The sequence below is a fragment of the Phlebotomus papatasi genome, chromosome 1 (genome assembly GCF_024763615.1).
Source record: "Phlebotomus papatasi isolate M1 chromosome 1, Ppap_2.1, whole genome shotgun sequence".
Classification (NCBI taxonomy): Eukaryota; Metazoa; Arthropoda; class Insecta; order Diptera; family Psychodidae; genus Phlebotomus; species Phlebotomus papatasi.
Window position 1 is genome coordinate 87138665 of NC_077222.1, and position 22958 is coordinate 87161622.

General features: G+C 32.6%; 1 protein-coding gene across 1 annotated transcript in view; it reads right to left on the reverse strand.

The window, feature by feature from the left end:
- The window catches only part of LOC129797949 (uncharacterized), a 42794-nt gene that overhangs the window by 552 nt on the left and 19284 nt on the right, over positions 1 to 22958 (reverse strand). The window contains exon 2 of the mRNA XM_055840844.1: positions 198 to 794. Coding sequence (XP_055696819.1) covers positions 198 to 789 — 592 coding nt within the window. The 5' untranslated portion in view covers positions 790 to 794. The remainder of the gene's footprint in view (positions 1 to 197; positions 795 to 22958) is intronic.

A 22958-nucleotide genomic window follows, 5' to 3' on the forward strand; every position in this document is an offset into this window, starting at 1 on the left:
ATTTTTTTCTCTTTTAAATTTACATAAAATTAACTTGAGAACATCCAGATGGACAGTTTATTGCAACATTGTCTAATAAAAAATTTTTGAAAGCAAGGTGATTCTGCTCTATCTCCATAATACCCCGTTAAAAAAAAGTTAATAAGATTACCATTTCATAATTTAATGAAATTCAAAAAAAACGTAGCATCTCTCACCTAAAACCGGTCTTCCTCCGAAGAAATTAGAAATGTGCATCGACATATCGCCAATTTTATCAATTTCCACTCTGACTTTGAGAAGTCCTCCTGGCCCGCCAATTCGCGTGACGCTCGTTGTCTGACTGTAGTTATACAGAGTCAAGTTCCACACTCCCTTGGTACTCGTGGGCGTTCCCAGAGCCTGAGCCTTGAACATGTAGTGGCCATCCAAACTCTTTTCCGGGAAGAACTGGGAATAAACGATACGATTGTTCTGTGCATCAGTGCTGTACTTGGTCACTTCTGAATTTGTCCATCCGTGCTCAGAGACATTGGTCAGGATCAGCCGGAAGCCCCCAAGACCCCTAGCATCACCTCTTCTCTGTTCAACGTATGGCGATCGATGAGGATCAAAGGGAGCCACATTGAGTTCGGGTATTCCAACAGGAAACAGAGGACGAAGATCATTGAATGCTCTCTTGATGCACTCATCAAAGTCCGGTGCAGACTTTCGGCAATCACTAAAGATATCCATAACTTCCTCTACTTGACCAAAAGCCAGACTAAGACAATGAATGACTATTAACAGTAATCCCACGATCCTCTTCATGGCGACTAAAAAAATTAAAACGAAAAACTATCTTTATTTTTTTTTTAAAAAATCAGTATTACTTATCTCGTACATCACACCATTTCCCCTTAATCCGAGACACTTTTCTCCTTCGAAAAGAGAGATCAACTTAACTTCGCAAAACGGCAACAGTAACTAATTAAAATTTTCTCTAAAATAGTATAGGATGCAATAGGTGTAATTTTCAGCAGAATCTAAATTTGAAATTTGAGATATCGTCACTATTTCAGATTCATGAGAATCCAGGAGATATTCAGGATCAGGACCACGAAAAAATACTCGTAGAACTTGTCTTAATGGTTTTCTTTTTCTCTCGTAGCAGCATACGTTCATGAATTTGCCCTCTTAAAACTCTAGAAATTATAAACCACACCCATTCTATGCTCTTTAATCCTTTAAGCACGAGAGGGTCAAAAATCTAGGGTAATAAAAAAATCACTTTTTCTGACTTTTTAAAGCAAAACGCAACTTTAGAAGGCCGTAGAAAAAGTTTCATTTTTGGGTCACCGTTGACCCAATCGTCCTTAAAGGTTTAAGAGAAATCGCACAAAGACCATATTTAATTTCGATTAAAAATAACTCAAATAATTTTAACTGAGTTTCTTTACAATCTCAGCTGTTGTAGTCCGTTTCAATTCTTTTTGCAAAAAAGATAATATGGGAGTCCAGAAGGGGAATTCTGTAATTTTCGTGGCATTGTCACGCATGAGTTCGAAACCTTAGAATGCCAATTGAGCTTTTTTTTTGTCATATCATATAAGTACGAAAATGCAATTCACTGATTTTCTAATGAAATCCCTTTACTTGATGATTTTATGAAAATTCAGTACGTCTTGGTTGATTTGTTTAACAAAATTCATTGTCATTTTAATTGCCAGAAATCTCAAATATGTGACTTCTAACATTGCCAGGTGAGCTTCCTGGAGGGGAATTCTGTCACGCTCTGGCAATGCCATATGACAAATCGGGTTTGAATCTCAGAAGAGCTTTTTCGAAAATGCGATTCTGTAGCTGTGACATTGCCATTTGAGCTCACGTGGTATTGTCAGAAGTCACATACTTGAGATTTTTGGCAATTCAAATGACAATGAATTTTGTTAAACAAATCAATCAAGACAGACTGTATTTGCATAAAATTTATCATAAAGTAAAGGGATTTCATTAAAAAAATCAATGAAATGCATTTTCTAACTCATATGATAAGAAAAAAAAGCTCGAATGGCATTGTCACATTTCGAACTTACGCGTGACAATGCCACGAAAATTACAGAATTCCCCTTCACAAGGAGAATTCTGTAACGCTCTGGCAATGCCATATGACAAATTGGGTTCGAATCTTAGGAGAGCGTTTTTCGAAAATGCGTTTCTGTAGCCGTGACATTGCCATTTTAGCTCACATATGGCATTGTCAGAAGTCACATATTTGAGATTTCTGGCAATTAAAATGACAATGAATTTTGTTAAACAAATCAACCAAGACGTACTGTATTTTCATAAAATCATCAAGTAAAGGGATTTCATTAAAAAATCAGTGAATTGAATTTTCGAACTCATATGATATGACAAAAAAAAGCTAGATTGGCACTGTCAGGTTTCGAACTCACGCGTGAAAATGCCACGAAAATTACAGAAGTTCCCTACAGGAGGGGAATTCGACAATGTTATTTAACAATTAAATTTAATTTTTTTGTTATAAATTCGGAAAAATTAATCGAAAATCCGATTCATCTTGCCCCAAATAAAGCAGTACAGTGTCAGCAGAGCAGGGTCTTCTGTTTTTGTTTTTTTTTCTTTTATTGGGATTTTGTTTATTCAAAAAATTCGAACATATTCTTAGACACAGAAAAATGGAAAATTCTTAAACAGAAACACCCAGGAATTTAATTTCAGATCCCATCCAATGAATGCCAATGCTCTAATCCTAAATCCTTGATCATTTAGATTTAATTGTAATTTGCAAATCTCAAGACATTTTTCATTTTTCAGCTAATGCTGAATTGAAACTCCCGATCTCTTATACGGGCTTCAGATGTAAGACTTAGCCTATACATTTCTATCAAGTGTTGATCAATAAATATCGAAACCAACTTAATGATAAAATTGTGTATAAAATTTATCGACTAAATTATCAAATATAAAAATCAACTAAATAATCACTTGCTGATAGCAATTAAGCAAAAGAAAATTCTTAAGAACCAATAAAATGTTCAACAATTGATTATAGTTAACAACTTCGTTTCTATTTGACAAAATAATTATGAGTAATATATTATTATTATTATTGTATTCTCGAAAAAATTCCAGATCATCTGTGATTTTGTTGTCAATTTTATTGAATATATCCATGATACTAGAGTTGGTCAAAAGATTCCACCTGCTGTCTCTAAAAAAATTCCATGATACTTAAGTTAGTCAGGTGTTCACACCTGCTTTTTCTACCATCAGTTGATCGAAAGTTGATCACTTGTTAATCGACCAACAGTTGATCAAACGATGATCAAAAGTTGATCATCTGTTGATCTTCGTATCTTCTGTAATTCTTTAACTAAATCATTCCATTGAATCGAGTGGCGTACTAAGCTTTGGCCCCAAATGATATTCCTGCTATTGCTGACCAATTGCAATCAGTAAATATACTATATTTCATGATAACAAGTATTTTTGTGTCTTATTTGTACTGCCAGTATATAAATTATTCACTCAAATTCTATCTCGCCTGAATTATAGCTATTAACTGTAAAAAAATTGATCAACTGGTGATCGAATTTTGATCAACTATTAATAAGATGTTTAACACATAAATAAATTAACAATTTTGCGAAGAAGACTTAATATATATGTTAGAAAGATATCTTATTTTTTTTATTGATATTAAAAGTTAAATACACGATAGCTGAAAAATTACAGCAAAATTCACATCGCCACAATTTTCATAACTGTAGTGGTAGAGTGCCCTAAATTTGAAGAATGAGTTCATTTTATATGTCATTTTCTCTGTTTATTATGGAAGTTGTAAAGAAAATAACAAAATCCCGAATGAGCCAGAATCCCGAAAAAACAAAATCCCGAAAAACCAAAATTTCGAAAAGCCAAAATCCGAAAAGTCAAAATCTCGAAAACTAAAATCTTGAAAAGGAATAATTTATGAATTTATGAATGGAATGCCATTTTTCAAAATAGGGAAAGTGCCCATGCTTTGCACGTTCCCAAGCTTTATAATGATCATAATGACTAATTTTTCCCTATGTTTTTTTTTAATAAATATGACTAATCGCACCCACATTTTAAAAAAGTAGAGGAAAGTGTCCTGTCTTTAAAATATATTGCGGAGTCAAATTTAATCAGAATCATAGAAAAAATTTAATCATTATGAAGCTTAGAACCGTCCAAAGCATGGGCACTTTCCCGTACTGGATTTTGGATTTTCGGGATTTTAGCTCTTCGGGATTTTTACTTTTTTGGAGTTTTGACTTTTCGGCATTATGACTCATTTGGGATTTTGGCTTTCGGGATTTTGACTCGGATCGAGTTTTTTATGTTGAAAAACAGAAAAATAGAAAATTATATGCTGTTTTTCGGTCTTCGATACCCAAATTACCCTTAATGAAGGGTTAATTCGATTTAAATCACACACATTTGCCTTTCCGCCCTTTCCTTTACCATTCGCTTTATTGAACATTCTGCTAATTTTTGTGCAAGACTTACGGCGTTATGCTTGTGAGCGTCCAAATATGTTATTTGTGCTTTGGGTCACTTAATATTTGGGGTTTATCTATTTATTGATAAAGAAGTGGACTTGGCCTGCAAAAATAAGTTTAAATTTACTTAAAGCATAAATATTTTTCACATTAAAAAATTAAAGAGAAAATCGCATTAATTTTTCGCATTAATGCTATAAATCAATTTTATCAAATTTTGCGGGCCAAGTCTACCTTTTTATCAACAAATAGATCAAATTTTGAATATAAAATGATTCATACACACAAATTACACATTTGGACTCTCATTTGCGACAATTAATGTGAATCATATTAAAATTTTAATGTTCAAGTGTGATAACACAGTTATTCAAAATCACTCCATATTGAATCAATTGAGTCATATAAAACCTCTTGGAACGAAATCCATGTTGATCAAATTCGCTGATCCTTCTTTGGTGTAATCATGGTTAAAGAGCTTAAATAATATTTAAATTTTCTATGCAATGGTGCCAAGCCATTATTTCCCAAAAAATCCATAAGTCTATTAAAATCATTAATTTTGATATTGACCCATGTGCAATAAAAATAAACAAATAATACATTTTGATATATTAAATTAATAAACCTATACATTAAATTTCACTTTTCTCTATCATTATGCCTGAACAGCTGATGAAATTACTTTGAAGAATTTGGAAGAAATTTCTTCAATGCAGTGATGCAATCATCTCAATTCAATGTCATCCATTCCGTTTTATTGGCACGCAGACTTTTATATCTTTTCCATTGACAATTTTTTTCTTCCTCGCAGAGTTTTTTTTCACGAATGAATAAATTGTTGACTACAAATGTTATGCAATATTATGAGTTTGTGTATGTGTTTTAAATCTTTAATAACCGGCCGCAAGAGATTCTGGTGACCGACATTGCTGTGAACAAGTTCCACAAGAAGCGGAAAGTGAAAATGGAACCAAATAGTTCAACAATCTCCATATTTAACCACTTTTGCTGTCGCTCCGAGAAAAGTGCATCGACATGTGTGCCAATATTTGATGTTGAATATTATGAAATATGTATCTAATCACAATATATCTTAATTATCGCAACGGTGATTACAAGACCTTAAGGTCAAAAACTCCAATTGATTTTTATATTAGATAATTTTCCTGATGTATGATCTTGAAAATGAGATAGTTTTTGTATGAAATAAATTATTAAGTTTTTTTTCTGGAAAAGCGAAGAGAATAAACTTGGATAATTGTTTTTTGCTTTGAAGATTTTTAGGCAAGTTTCGAAAAAAAAACAGACACTGAATTATGGCTGAATGAAGAAAAAAATTACAAAATAATTTTTAGGAATGATATAATGCACAAAAAGCTAAATGATTGCACAAATTGAAAGTAGATACATGGACATTTAATACAAGGTATCGAAAATTAACAAAAGGTTAATCAATAGCGTGGTAATTGAACCTAGCAATTCTAAGAAGAGTTCGCAGTGATTAAAGAAAAAAAACCGATTCCAACGTGAGGTAATGCACAGCTTTATAGTATACAGTAATTTACATTAATCAATGAAAAAAACCACATTGGAAAACAACATAACAACTCGGAAAAATTGCAATAGATGAATTAAAGTAAATCTTCTTCTCTCGTGAATTTCCATTTGAAGCAACTTCTTAAAAGCTTAAGCAGCAGCTTTTTAACGAGACTGACGCAAGTTCACTTGTTCCACTTAAGAAATAGCATCCGACCAAGAGGCACCTTGGGTGGAAGTGAATTGTTTATACGCTTTTGACCAGTTTTACCTCTTCTCTTAATAAAACATTTTATTTATTAATGAGAAGTGTTGCTTCAAATGAACTTTTGGCATGCAATCACGACAAAACATTTTGTAAACATTTCATTTAAAGAAAATACTAAAATTATTGCAACAATATATTGCATTTTGATGTCTCGGTCAAGGACTATTGGATGCAGAGATATAGTAATTTTTTATTAAATAACTGTTGACACATTAATGTTATTCGTTGTAATGTTAAATTAAATTACGTAAAACTCTACCTAATTATTTTTTTCTTGTATACACAGTCACATAAAACCAACAAAAAGGCAGTAAAGAAAGTTCACTGTATTGTCACAATATTAAATCCAACAAAAAAGGTGTTAATCCGAAACGTACTTAAAACTACAGCGTTCTTTAAAAAAAAATAATACAAGACGTCGCAGGTAATTTCTGCAATAAGCTACGTTACCGTCACCGATCGCATATCTCTGTGAACTAAAGTCACTCTTAGCTAAAAGACTGAGTTAAAGTGTTGGAAAAAATATGATCGTTCGTGGGGCGATCGTCGAAACACCTTCAAGATTGGTGATCATGCCTTAACGGTGGGCTCTCGAGGGGAGAACCATTGAAAAAGCTCATACATAAAGCACATACAAAAAAAAAGCTTAACAATGCTTTAGACAAAAATCCCTGTGGTATTTTTCATTCAACATTTGATGGTCAAAAATACAACTAAAAGTGAATGTGTTTAAGAATTTCATGCATGATGAGGTAATAATAAAAGTACATACATTGCGCGAAAAAGAAAACTTCCACGATTTTTGTTTGTGGACAATTTCTGTTGTCCAAAGCAATAAGTAATGAATGAAAACAAAGATGATATAAGGGGTACTTTCACTTTATCTCAAAAACCCATATACATACACCTTATTTATCACACTCTCATTTCCAATCAATCCTCTTATCAATTTTATTTTAGGAAGATTTCAGCGCAGAAAAATTATATAAAAAGTTAGTCGTACGAATTGACTAATCAAGGAAAGACCAATTTCTGTTCAAAATAAATAATTCTCACCATAATTATGTCATTCATCCTCATTGTGATTAAAGAAAAATTCATATATGCATTTTTAACGCTTCAGATAATTTGCAAACATTATTTATCACTCCATCAATTTTAGTGCAAAGAAATTTGTTATAACACAGTTATTGCATGAATCATTTTGCAATTTTAAATGTTAAAATTTTAAAACTTCTCCTAAATATCTGCAAAGCATTATAGAGTCTTCACAGATGGAACGACGTGAGAGTATAGAGAAATTTTTGAATATCAAACACATATTTGTACAAATACAGTGCTCGAAAAATGAGAAAGAAAGAGTTTTAGCTATTTTTCCAACAATTTTCTAAAATAAGTTCAATTTTTATTAATTTGAGCTTATTTAAAAATCAATACAATCCTTAAGAGCACGTTAAAGAAAAACAAAATTCACTTATGAATTCTTTTTCGAGGAAACTCTTGTTTTTAATTCCATTTCCGCACCGATTTTGACGGATTTAGACAAAGGAGTACAAAAACGTTCTCATGGATCTGAGTAGATTTTTATTAGAGGAAATTGTATTTTAAGCTTTCGAGTATTAATGTCCCAAAATGATATTCTCTAGACCAAAAAGCTTTTGTACTCTTTATCGGCATAAATGTTATTAGGTGAGATTCTTAACAATCTCACCTACTACAATCCTAACATAATCTCATGTGCTCCAGGACCCAAACTGTGCCAGAATATGTTTGGCCACTTCCTCATCACGAATATGTGGATGGCTAAAAACCGTTTCCGTCCGTTCGTCCGGCCGTTTTAATCCGATTTTGATGATTTTAACCCTCTATCAAGTAAGGGCCTCGACAGACATCAGGATTAACCGAGAGACGGCTGAGCGTAATTGTATTCGAAATAATGATTAAACTATAGAGTTCCATAATTTTCCACTAAGTAGTCTGTCGGCTTAAGTCATAAATGTATTTAGGGCATAAGACCGTCTCAAGACGGTCATCACAAAAATCACATTTACTGCGTTTCCAAAGCTTCTATTTATTTAAAATTGATTTTGTCCACTTAGTTCCAATCTTACTGACATTTCTACTGAAAGTAAATTTAAAACGCCAGTAAATGTAAATTTAAATGCAGTAAAAGTGTGTTTTCGATGCGTGCCTTGACAATTGGTAACTACTGGATGGTTAAGTGGTTTAAATAGCTCATAACCAGTCCTCAAATAGTTTTTTAAAAGCAAATATTAGCTTATCTTTTTGTTTTAGGGAATTGTGATCAAAAGCAGCTTCAGCTTTTCTTTTTTTTAGGAAGATTTTAACAAGCTTTCCATTTAAAATTCATCATAAAACTATTAATTTATCGCTTTTTATTATCTCAAACTATTTGTAAAGACGAGAACACTTCTACAAAAAATTCTCAAAACGTTTGAAACATTTCAAAAATAGACTTTTTTGGATGGAAATCCCGATAAAGATGAGAAATGTTCTTTGTTATGTATTTAAAATTAAAAATTAAATTTAAATTCGATTTCGTAAGCCGAAAACTTGCTAATAAAAAAACCATAAGATTTTTATTTGATGAAAATACTGAGAATTTTATCAAAGGAAAAGGCTCTTTACGATCCGAAGAGCTTCTTCAGAGATCGCATTGTAGCATTGAGAAAAATCGTAATAGAACAAAAAAGTCCTCAAAATTCTCTTAAAAGCCCATTTTGAAAATTTTAAAAATTAGATTTTGCAAAAATTTTTTAATATATTTCATACATTTTTGTCTTTTGTCGACTTTTAATCCAAATTAAATTATTTTGGACTTATTACTTTGAAGAGCTCTTATTACTAGCTGGAGAGACTTATTACTTATTAAATTGGAGAGCTCATAAGATCCAACAAAAGACATTTTAAAACAGTAAAAGCACATTTGGTGAAAATATTCTTAAGGTCGGCTAAATCTCAATGTTCTTGAAATATTTTTGTTTTTATACTTTTTTTTTAAGTTTTTGAACTCGTTTAGGAGAAGCAACGGTCTCTACCTACCCCCCTAAATATTATTTGCAATATTAAAGGGGCCAGATGGATAGAATTAAGTGTGTTTATGAGCTAAAAAACGTACTATAAAATATTTAAAAGAGCTGTTCAGGTGGCCCCATCACCATTGCCTCTTTGCTACCCTCGTCACTGTTAAGGCGCATTCCCAAAGATGGTTTCATAAATTGGCTCCATAAATAGGCAAACATGAATAATTGTGTGTGCATAATCCCATCAAGTACATAATCCCGGAACCATCTGTATTTGGTCATTGAATTGGACAAACGCTTTTGGTCATCAAAATTTTAGGAATCAAAAATTAAGTGACCACATATTTGGTCATCAAAGTCTCAGCACTAATATTTGGTCATCAAAATTTTGGGAATCAAAATTTAGTGACTAAATATTTGGCTGTCAAAATGTTTGGGCAAATATCTGATCAACAAGATTTGGGAAATCAAAAAATTCCCTAAATTTAGATGGTAAAATATTTGGTCAGTAAATTTTTGATTCCCAAAATTTTGATGACCAGGTATTTTCCCAAAAATTTGGGTGACCAAATATTTGGTCATACATTTTTAGGACAGGTATATTTTGCCATCAAATAGAGTGACAAAATATTTGGCCAACAAATTTTTTGGCAAATATTTGATCATTAAAATTTTGGGACTAAAAATTTAGTGACCAAATATTTGGTTATTGTAAGCCCTGATGGACAGGTTCGAGTGGCGACGGGTCCTGAGTCAGGCCAAGACCAGTAATTGGTTACCTAAACCAATTACTAGTCTTGGTCCAATTACTTGTATTAGAAGCTCACCTAAATAAAATTAAAAATTAATAGATTGGCAATTTGTGAATTAAAGGTGCCACCCATTTTTCACTACATGAAGGTGAACCGTCCACAGCGACTGATGCTCATTCACTAAAAACTAAGATGAGTTACTTAACAGTAAGAGACCCAAAGCAACCTTATAAGCACCTATGATGGTAGGGGTTGGATGTGTTAAAGGAATAAAGGATTATGATTGGTGAGTTACGACCGTTAACTGGGTTGACATGTGTTGAATAGGCTGTACGCTCTACATTATATTATCTTGTATTTTGACTTTATGAAGATGTCTGAACAGTCGGTTTTGACAGCTTTGGATATCACTGACGCTTACTATGCAAAAATGTTACTTTTTTGCTAATATTTTTAGAAAAATCGTGAAAGTTCCATCTATACAGTAAATGCAATATATGGAAAATAAGGCAGTGTCAATTTTCAATAAGATGATAAGCCAGATATGCAATCTGAAATTGTTTTTTAAAGCCTAGTTGAATTTTAGAGGTAAAAACCTTGGTCGAGTAAATCACAATAGAATTTGAAAGCATTTGGAGTTGGAAGCTTTTCGAATTTACCTGCAAAGGGTCTTAGCCACCATAAGCTTGCTGGACTTATCACAGCTAATAATTATCTATAATGATAATAGTTTTTAAGTACAGAAGGCTAACAAAATCTCGTATGTCCGTTGATAAGAACTTCTGTTCTTTGTCGGAAAGATCCCTAATCCTGATTCAATACTCGCGAAATCTAATTTCACCCGGTAGAAAATATTGGATGGAGACAACCTTAAATTTAATATAAGAAAGATTGCAATACCACCACTGCACTGTCATTATTCCTCAGACTAATCCTTAAGAATATTTAGCCTGTAAAATTTGGCGGTAAAGGAAATTTATGCAGGACCTCAAACCCCTCAAACCCCTTAAACAAATGATCCTACATTCTAAATGTATGATAGTTTGGTCAAAATGATATAATAGTTTGGTCGGTAATAATTGCTAAATTTTACAGGCTAAATATTCTCAGAGATCAGCCTGTATCTATATGGGGCTTTAAGATATATTCTTCATTCTCTTTACACTGATGTAGCCATTTCTACTGCCTTTTTCCTAAATTCATATTGGTCAATTTACTCTCAAAATATGAATCATCAAATATCTGTTATTTCATGAAATTGTGTTATTGATAAAATCTTGACATTTCCCAATACAGCATACAGGAGATTTTCTACAAGAAAGTAATTTTTGACTAAAATTCAATCAACTGATCAGCAATTTTCTGCCACACTCAGTTGTTGAAATATAGAAGAGGATAAACCTCCTGAATTTTAAATTTTTTCTAGACATTTTTATGCACAAAAATTAATCAATTCCATTTTCAAATGATTTCATCGGTTGCATTGGAAAATTGCATGCAACCTATGCGACAAATTTAGCGGAGACACAAGTATGATCGACATGATCGAGCTTCATTCGCCCATAGCTTAACGGTAACGTATGATATCATCACGCAATAAATTTTCTTATGCGCTGAGAAACACCTTACAATTTTACATTGAGATCTTCTGGCCCCGAGATAAACAATTTACTGCGCGGAAGATTAAATTGTGCAGATTGCAGTGAAATTCGATGTGAAATAAGTTAAATGGAGCAAATTGAAAGTCACCCTATAAAACAGTCGTAAAACACGAATGTAATTGATCTGACTGGGTAAGTTGTGTGCTTAAACACAAATCGTACATTGGAACATTTTATGAATGAAAATTAACACAATGCGATATTTGTTTGTTTTTCCAATGAAATTATGTTAATTCTGCTACATGACTTATCGTCACAAAATAAGCTGACTGGCGAGGAGACAAGGAGCTTCTTTAAGTTTTTTTCTTAGTAACTGTGTTGATTGTTGATTCAGTCTTATTTTACAGCTCCTTTGCTATAAAATGTCATCTTATGCTTATAATTAATTAAATCAGATTGAAAAATATACAGAGTTTGTCGTTTTTTTTTCACGTATTGCTAATTCTCATGTTTGTGCTACTCGGCCAAAAAGGAAATATACAGAATGAAAATTATTACCCCTTGTATTCAAAGCTGCAAAATCTGGATTTATCGTTTTTGCTCTTTTTATTTTCGTGGGAGAAAAAGAGCTACAAAAAACGTGATGGCAGAAAGAGATGAATGAAACCAGTGACACCGGCTTTAGAGCTTAGAATGCTTGATATTCTTATGTAAACTAATTTATATTGGAAATAGAATTCTAATGGAAGTCAGATGTTACATTACAGGCTGAATGAGGCATAGAAGATTTAAGCATTATTGCAAGACCTTTTCAATAAAACAACGAATGAGACCTTTAAAATAAGCTCCGCCCTAAATGACATACATCCCTTTTTAAGCAAAGTTAGAAACAACTGCATCACCGAGAAATCTGTCCCCTCCATTTTAATTGTGGGCGTGGCTTAAAGGATCACCGGATAAAAAATTAACCACACCCTCTGCATGATATTTAAATGTCACTAAAGCAATATTGTACTAAAAAAAATCAAAGAATCTTAAGTGAAAATTGCCAAAGCAAAAATATCAGCAGTATTGATACTTTGGCTCTGTATCGAAGGCATATTCTCCGAATACTTGAAAGAAAAGGCCAAAAGATCACACTGGCAAACTACACTAATTTGCATAATTACACCATTTCAACGCCCAACTGCATTAATCATATACATAAAATACATTTTTCACTCCGAATCTCGCCATTGAATAATTTGTCAGCCACAAAATTCCCACTACAAGTGTCGGTACATTCTTTGAATTTGTGCTCAATGATCCCACACAGATGTATATTCTATGCCCGGGAGTCTCCATGGTGTCTGGAGAGTCTCTTCGCGTGGAACATTAATACCTTTTTTTTCCCCTCTCCCAATGCCCGATGCAATATGAAAACCAATTGAAATGTGTCGCTTTTTCTCCATCTGGCCAATCTCCCCTCCCATCATGAAAATTCCATCATACCACCATCTGAGCCAATAATTTGCATTAGCACTCAACTTTGCCAGTGCTTTTACTTTGCTCGATCTCTGAAGAGATGCTTACATGTATATATAGCCATCTGTCAAACAGAAACAGTCAAACGGTAAGAGATAGCAACTTGGAGTTTTTCGGAAAACCCCTTGAACATGGACAACGAAGGCTTACTAAAGTTTTCTTTATAAAACGTCTTCCTAAAGTCAGACCCTAGTGTACTGGGCACACACGATTTAAGCTGAGAGACGGATTAACGTAATTATAATCAGAATAATTATTTGACTAAATTTACCGAACGTTTTTCACTAACTATACCGAAATATAATCTAATCACTATTTTTATTATAATTACGTTAAGTCGTCTCTCGGCTTAAGTGGTAAAGTGTATCCAGTACATAACACGGACGTGAAACCGATTTAGCCATGTGGCTTCTAATTCCTTATAAGGCATTTTTGAAAAATCTTGACTTAAGATAAAATAATATAAGATTTTGCCAGGGGTCAGATCTCCATTTAGGATTACTGATGAATCCAGGCCACAATTCGGATCCTAATGCTTCTCACTGTCCTATTCTATCTTATCCCCCGATACAGGTAGCCGCTCTATATCACAGCTCTGTGTGCGACCATCTCACACATAGTGCCGCTACTATCACAGCAGCCCATCTCAGTGTGTGTTTGGATCAGTGACAATGAATATTTGTATCGATTAAAGTACCACTCTATTTTCTAGGCGGTTTACTGTTCTTAGTAATGTTCACCATTGGCATTACTATTCATTCAAACTGGAGGAATTCAAAGCCACTATGGCATGAGAAATATTATTCTGTTGCTGCTCAGCTTTGAACCCGAGTCCTCACAGTTACAGACACTATACTATACTCTATCTACCGATCCACTGAGGCTCTAGGACAGGCCTGAGCTAAAAGAAAAGCCGAAGTGAATTTGGTGGTGCTTGTTGGCATTCTTCGAAATGCCGCGAAAATTGAAGTAGAGAAAATGAGAGGTTTTTTAATGTGAAAACTGTTTAATTCCTTAGAGCTAAGTCATTCTCACAAGAAAATGCTTTTAATAATTTAGTTGAATACAGTTATTTGGGTTAATTGTAAATAATTGTCGATATTACAACAAAAAAATTGCGATGAAATTTTGAGCTGGAAGACTCATATTCTTTTGAGCTGTCCCAAAATTCAAGATAGGTTTGAGAAAAACTCTTTTCTACAACACTATTTTGGTTATTAAGGAATGCAAAAGTATATATTACAAGAAGGGACATGACCTGCTAAGAAGCATAAAATAGAGAATTTTGTTTCATTTTAGCGATTTTTTGCAACCGCAGCGCCTCCAGACGTTTGTAAAGTGAGTTATTTGTGTCTCTATCTCTCTGTCTCTCACAGTTGAATTGCGGGCAATTTAAGAACTTTCCATTTGAAGTGATATTTGCAATTAATTTCTTTGTATTTCTGCAAGATTCAAGTAAAAGGATGTGTAGTGAACAGCTATCCGTCTTCCGACAAAGATATCAAGAAGACAATTTCTTTCTATATGAGTTTTTATTTCAGTTATGCCTTTTTGGCGCAAAAATATTTATCATGGCATCGTGAATGAGCGGAATTAATGTTACCAGTATGGCTATCTGCAATTTCCATTAAAATTATCAACACAAAATTTTCGATATTACACGACTTTTAACGAGCACAGGTCTGCTCTAGGATAAGATTATTACAGGCAAGTGTTAGTTTAGACTTTAAAAAATCACACAAATTACTTACAATTTAGAATTTTGGGACCTTCAAGAACAAGACTAAACCTTCGGTCGGAGTCGGAAACTTGTGTAAGAGCCCAAATTGACTTAGACTGATCAGAGAGTGTTTAGCTTATAGAAGATATAGGTAACGAAAATTTTTGTAAAGATTCTCTAATGATTTTAAGCCCTCAGAACATACAAAATCTTCGTAAAAAGTTCTAAAAGTTCTTCTAAAAAGTTCGTAAAAGTTTGTACTTTTTTGATAAATATTGTACGTAAAATGAGCATTTAAGGCATTGAGTTTCAATTTAGGTCTAAAAACATCTTTGGCTCATCTTTAGTCAATAACTAAGCCGTCTTAGTGAGGAACTAGCATAAGCCATAGGTTTAAAGTTGTTATAACATCTCTGTTATATCAACTGAATATTGTTTTATTTTATCTTATTCTTCTGTTTTTATTCTATTTTTAACCCTTTAAGGACGAGACACTTTTACGGATCGAAAATGAAATTCGTAAGCATAATCAATGATAAGTCTTATACGGGCTTCAGACCTAAGGTTTAGCCATATGGATTTACTACTCCAATTTCTTATCATTCACAGTTTTTTTGGAAAATTTAATTCAGGATTGAATTATTAAAGATTAAATGACCTTAGGTTCTCAAAAAGCAATAAAATTGCTCGCTATTTAAGATTTTGAGACCTTCGGGAACTGGGCTAAACCTCTAGTCTGAAGACCGCTTTACATCTAACTTTCAAAAGTCCAACAGTGTCTGATTCGGTATATTTTTTTGCCTCTATGAGCGATAGGGACAAAAATAGCCCAAAAATTTAAGTAACTTTTCTAATAATAATAATGAATAATAAATTTCCAAAAGGGTTTTGCTTAAAAAAATTGAAAGTATAAAGATTAATAAAATTAATTATGAATTTAAGAATATAAGAAATCGGCATTTTTTAGCTTAAATATTTCCATAGCAAGTAGCTAGAGGCTTGCAAAAAGTGCTGTAGATTCCTTTAACATACTCAATCATACCGAAGATTGTGTTGTGTACTTTCCTATATGATAGATATGTTATGGATGAAATATTACCTTCGCCTATTTACCTCTGAGACATATCCGAAAATAAAAGAAACCCAAGGGGGAGATATTAGGGTTGAAAGTGGTGTACAGCTGAAAATGAAGTGCTTGGAAGTCTTTGGAAGTGAAAGTACTCGAATATAAAGTCTTTTCTGTCTAATTCTGTATTCTACAGACTACGTTACTTTTAGTTTAGGTTTTTCATTCGAGCGGCAATATAATTTTAGAAAAATCTATCTGATGGACTTCCATTAAAAATAAAATATTTTGAGGGTCTATTTAAATCGTGTCCTTGTTCTAAGATCTATGTCGATCTATCCTTCAAAATATCAATTCCATTTTAAATAGACTCTAATATTGATGGCAATATTGTGAGTATCCTAGTGAAAGAAAATTTGTGGATGACAATGAAAGAGTTTGTTAAAATTGATTGGTAAAAATAAGTTTCGTTAAATTTTTTAAAAGTTTTACTAATTAGATTTTTCATCATATTAAATAAATTATTGATTTCTAAGTATGAGAAGTGCAGGAAGTGCTGGAAGTATTGCAACATTTTCGAGAGTGTTGCGAATTTTCGGAAGTGTGAAGGCCTCTTCTATACAAATTGTGGAAGTGGCTGGAAGAGGCGTACACATTTTCACCCAAATATCTCCCCCTTGAAGAAGCCCATAGAGCAATTTTCTAAATAAACCAAAAGAACATGGTTTTAGAGGGACGGAGGTGCGAGGGTATGGAGAAAAAGGAAAAACGTTACCGAAGATCGGAAGTTGATATCTTTACAGTTTAAGTTCCGAAGCAATAACAAGTTAGAAAAGGAGTTCAAGCTGGAAAATAGCAGTAGGAGTAAGGATGCTCTGACACTATCATTGCTATCAATGTCAAAAGTATCCTAATACTCACCAAGAATTAAATATACAATGATTCTGGATATTTCTAAAGATTATAGAATCGAGCGAGATTAAGGAAACAAATGAGTTTTTGTGAGTTTAAAAAACTATTCAATGTAATCAGAAAGCGTGAAATTTACAATTGAGAAATATTCAGCAATATAGAGCACTTTGCAAAGTATTTTAAACTTCGCCTTTGCTATGTCTTTCGTTCTTATTTCATTTGTAATTTGAGATGATATGTAACAAAACTAATTTATTTGCTTTGGTCAATCTTCTTGATTTCTCGATCGAGATAGAAATAAAGTAAATGAGACAGTTTAAATTGACAGTTGAGAATAAAACTATCATAACATTTATATAAAGTATAGAATATAGATGTTATAAGAAGACTTAATCCCAACATTGGTAATATTTCGAAATAATCACACAAGAGTTGAAATGTTCAGATTTCAATTCATAAGTGATTTGCTTTGGCTTTGCTTTACTTCCCTATTGACGGAAAAATACAATAAATTTAGCATAATATGCCATTTAAACTACGTAAAAAACTTTTCATCATCTCAATAGCAACTTTTATCTAAATATTATTCTTTGAGCAATTACTTAGTCAATTGTGTAGGTGAGGAAAAAACACTTAAAAAGACGTAACGAGTTAGTTTATGGATTTCATTATCAGTGATGAATTACAAATTTCCTGATCCCCATAGAAAACAAATATGCTGAATCTTATTTCTCAATCCAATCCCTTCCAATATTGAAATTTAGACACTAATTTTTTCCATGGTAACAGAGAAATATTGCAAAATTTTCGGTAAATTAATATAAATTTTGAAAAAAAAAAATGTAATTGAGACGCAATAAATAAGTTCATCGGCGTAGATGGCGTTACATTATAACAAAAAGATGCTGAAATTTTCAAAAAATTTAATCTTTTCAACAAACCTTATATTGAATGTAACACAAAAAAAGATATTTAGCAAATACTCATTTAAATTATGTTTTGATACTTGACTCTTGTTATTTTCGTTTTTTTTTTTTTATTTCTTGAGCAACTACCAAACACGCAAAAAAAGTCACTCTGAAAATTTGCTTAATCTTCAAGAATTTGGTAAGTTGTAGAGTTGTTTGAAAAGAATTTGCACATTGATGAGGGTAGAGGGAATTGGTGAAACGTGCCTTAAGAAACATTATTCTCATATAACAACAAATTAATTTGTTTGTCAGCGCATGCAAAAAAAAATAAAGATTGTCGATGAGAATGAAGAAGGGAAAAAAACTCTTCCATTCATATTCCTACGCTATGTATCTTTCAATGTATGTAAATTTATGTAGGAAAAATGTAAATAAGTTATACACCCATCGTCACATTCATTCATTTATTGCAGAAGATTTACGTCGAGACAATATTGCGATTGATAAACCTACCATTCATATGTACAGATTATTTTCTTCAATTTTCAGTGTATAATCCAAAGAAGTTGTAAGTTAGTGATTAAGTACATTTATATCATTTGCCGCATAAATGAAGTAACTTTGTAATATTCTTTCAGATAAATAAACACTTTTGAAACAAAATGTTTTAAAGTAGCTTAGAATAGAGTTAATAAAGAAAACAAAGACTGAAATATTGCTAATTAAATTTTTTAAAATTAGCACCAAGAATATGTATGTGTTAATTTTTCAATAAATTCAGCGAACAATTCATTATTGCTCGCGGTCTCTCACAACCCTAGGAAGTCTCATTTTTGCATATAAACATTGCAAAATGTTAAGTTTTTTGACAAAAATTCTGTCCCACCTACCGTCGATCTTTATTCCTCATCTTTGACAGTGTTGTTAATTTTTTTTATTCTATAGAATACATCCCTGTACTACTAAATAGTAAGAGTAATGTTACGAGTACATGGGAAAAGTAATTTTATTTTCAAAATAGGTCTCATGACCTAAGACCTGGGTAAGGGGAGTTAGGGAAGGGGGGATACAAAAAAAAAAAAGTAATTTTATTTATTTTACAGAATAGTGAAGGGGGAAGCCTGAATTAGGAGGCCAAAACTTAGCTCTTTTTCGCGAAAAAAGAAAATTGTGAAAAATGAGAAGTATATAGTCAATGCTTTCAAAAGTTTTGGATGTTCGCCCTAGTATTTGCAAATCTACTCGACGCTCCTTTGATTTCGTATCTATTAGGAAATACTTCGAATTTGCCTCTGAAATTTTCATGGTATTATTCTTATACAATTTATCTTTCGATTTAAACAATAATAAAAATATTGATTCTTTTAACTTTGAATTCAGGCTCGCCCCTTTAGGTTCAAATTTTTCGTTTCTTATCTTGCTCAAGTAAACATCTTGATAAGGCATCACATACTTTAGTAGTTTCTAAAGGTTAAAGTACCATAAGAAATATAAGCCACGCCTCCTTTCCGTACTTTTTACAATTATAGGAAATAGGATATTTTTAATGTAATAATAATATTAGTAATAATAATAATAGTATAACATTATGTAGAAGTACTAGACTATAGTTTTCTTAAGCAATAAAAGGTTTATAGGGGAGGATGGGGAATTCATGCAGTTATACTTTTTTTTCAAGATTTATATGCTAAATGAATATGATCCATATTCAAATTAAATCCCGTTAATTTCTCATTAGCGTTGTTTAAAATGAATATGCACGTTCATACAAATAATTTTCAAATTAGGATTTTTTTATGTTTGAGCGATAGTAATGAGTTTGATATCAGAGTACTTTTGTTTAATGTTTCCGTTTAGAGTTTCCGTTACCCCAATTTTTTAAGTCAATGACCCGTCTGACACAGGGTAAGGGAGCCCAGCGTTGAGCCATTAAATTAACACCCATCTATAGGAACTATTTTAGCCCTCATCGGCAAGATCCGAGTGGTAGGCACAAATTAAGCACTGAATCTTGCCACGGATATCAATGGCGGTGGAATGAAACTATCAATTGCACATCCTGATTTCACCTTCGAATTTTATACAAATGACAAAAGCTACAAAGATATGGATATGTTTTATTGAACCACGATGAACGATTTAACACTTTAGAAAAGCAAAAACTATTCTGAAAAAAATTGTCTTCTAAAAAATACCCCGAAAGGAAATAAAAACACGTATTCAAGATTGGAAATTTGTCTACAGTTACCACGACACTTTTCTCTACACGAAACGCACTCACGCACATTTATTATTATTATAAAAAAAAACACTAAAAACACTGAGAATCTTTGTGATAATTTTAAAAACAAATGAAATGTTGTGGAAAATATTCCATCTTGTCACTGACAGCCGAGCAACACAATTGAACTGTCCCTAAATCGGATTTCGGGACTGGATTGAACTGTCCTTAAATGGGATTTCGGGACTGTTCAGTCTTAATTAAATGCAGCGGTATAAATGGCCTCAATGAAACAGTTTAGATGGTCGTCCCAGATTGAGACTAAATTGGCCCAAAATCCGATTTTGGAAAAATCCAATCTCAAACCAATGCTGCGGTGTAAATGGCCTCAATGACTTATCCTTAAAGAATTTAAGGACCACTACACTATTTTTTAGATACTTTTAGGGTAAAGTGGTACAAGTTGGACAATCAATGGTACAATTTGGACAGGGCTTTTTTCTTGATTTTTATTTGTATATCTTTAATGCTTTAGTTTTATAATTTGGTTCCTTGTGCTTAAAAACAAATGCCCCTAAGTTTTATACTTTGTGAAATTAATCTCTTTGATATTTTGATATTTGTTTCAAAAGGTTATCGCTTCTTTCATTTTTTGATAAAGAAAAGTGAGAAGAGAAAAAATGAAATTTCAAAATCAAAGCAAAAAAACAAACAAAATTGATCGGATATTACAGCAGCATTTAAGATAGACGAAGACTGATTGTGACGTGCAATGCCATCTTAAGATCTAGCGTTCAGAAGAAAAAATACAAAGCACAACTTTGCCAATAAAAAGCTTGCGCGATTACCGATTCGAGTGAGCTCTTAATCCTACAAATAACCCGCACCCTGAATTATAGAAAGATTCAAACGTGAAACAGATTAATATTTTACGATTTTTCACGAAAAATTTCAGTTAGGGGAATGTTGGTATGGTCCGTACAGAGTGAGCCTTCAAACAACGCAAATTTTCTCTTTATTTGCAAAGAGCTAGTTCGTCATTTCTTAGCCATAAGATAGATAATGAAACGAGATGAGAAATGGTAAGTCAGCTGTTTGCAAACAAAGAGAAAATTCGCTTCGTTTGAAGGTTCACTCTGTGCGAACCATGCCTACATTCCCCTAAATTTTTCAATTTTTGCACATTTGTCATAGAATGGGATGAAACTTTTGTTACTGAAGCGAATGTCGAAAACTCCAAATTCGTAACGCTTTTTGTTTGAATTCTGCAATTAATGTGATGAAACTATATCACAGAAACTTTTTGGTACATCTTTTATTCATAAATTTGTGAATCATTGAAGTTATCTATCGAAGTAACAGACTTTTAGAGGATTATTTCTCCCAATTTTTAATAACCCTAATTCTAACTGACTGTGTTTCACTTCTGTTTATCATTTTCTTGTAAAACCGTCCTAAAATCTAATTTACAGTTCTTTTAGATGACTCAGAATATAAGTCGAGCAACTCGATTTGTTTATAAAATTCGTTTTATTCGCTTTTTGGATACTTCTACCCTTTATCTTCCCTGTGAATATTATGCCTGAAAGATAATTATTTTCAATGATATTGAGTTTTTAAATCTGAAAAATCCTATACTCTGCATGTAAAATCTCAGCTTCAAATCGCTCTCCTGTAAAATTTGCCTTCTATGAGTTATTCGTTTCTTATGCTGAGCGATCGATATATTTAACTGCCCCACTCTCCCTTGAATAATTTAAGAATTAATCCATTGATGTTAAATTTTACAATATTGATGATTACGGGTAATAGAGTGCAATTGTAACCACAAGAAGATACATGAGAGATATATCAATGAGGCTGCAAATTTTATTTTGAGCTGCTTACACTGAGAGAAATCCGAAAAAGTTAAAATTGCATTCCGGAAATGTTAAATTTACCCTGCAGTATTGATCCAAAATCGTTGTAAATATTACCCTTTTTAGGTATATTGGGGGTTAAAGTTACCCTTTTTCATGTTAATTTTACCCTTAAAAAGGTGCAAAATTAACATTAAAAATGTTGATATATTTTTACACCTAAAAAGTGTTAAAGTTATGAGGAAAAAAAGTTAATCGCAACCCCCTTTTTTCTCAGTGTTAACAATTTGGTAATATTTCCATATTTTGTAATTTTCATAACACGAAAATTTAAAAATGTAATTTTTTTTAATAAAACATGATTTGCGAATATTTTCCCAAATAAAAATTCGCAAAATTGTATTGTGTGAATCTTTCAACAGGCGACATATTGTATGGAGATAGGAAGAGGTGGTTCGTGAGACGAAAGGGGCTAAAATGTACACCTTGACATTTAAAATTTTGATGGACGAAATCTCATATTTCCTTAATTAGGAGTTTAATCATCGAATTTTGTTTACACACTGACTGAGAGTAAAAATACATAAAATATGGGAAAGACTGGCAAAAATTGGTATCTCTGCCATATGGTTGGTTACGATTTGAGGTGTGCTCTTGTATAGGTTCACACGATCACGATTCACAATCGAACCAGTCGTTAATCTCTCCAGCAAAATCTCAAGTGTGAGACATTCATTCATCCGCGAGAAGAAGGTGAATATCAATTGGAGATGGAGGAGAGCTCGCGGTGATCTGCCTTTTTTTTTATAACATAGAGGGACGAGGGAGGGAGATCTTATGAGTCATCACCATCGCACCAGGGTTCTCTTGTGCGATCTTCTGACCGACAAACTCGTTTTTTTTTGTCTTAATCACCTCACCCATAGGAGAAAAGATCACCGTTTCTCTGTATTCGCACAATGCATAAGAATTGGCAAAAAATGACAAAAAGTTAAATGAACTTGTCGTGCACAATTCTTCTAACAACCAACTT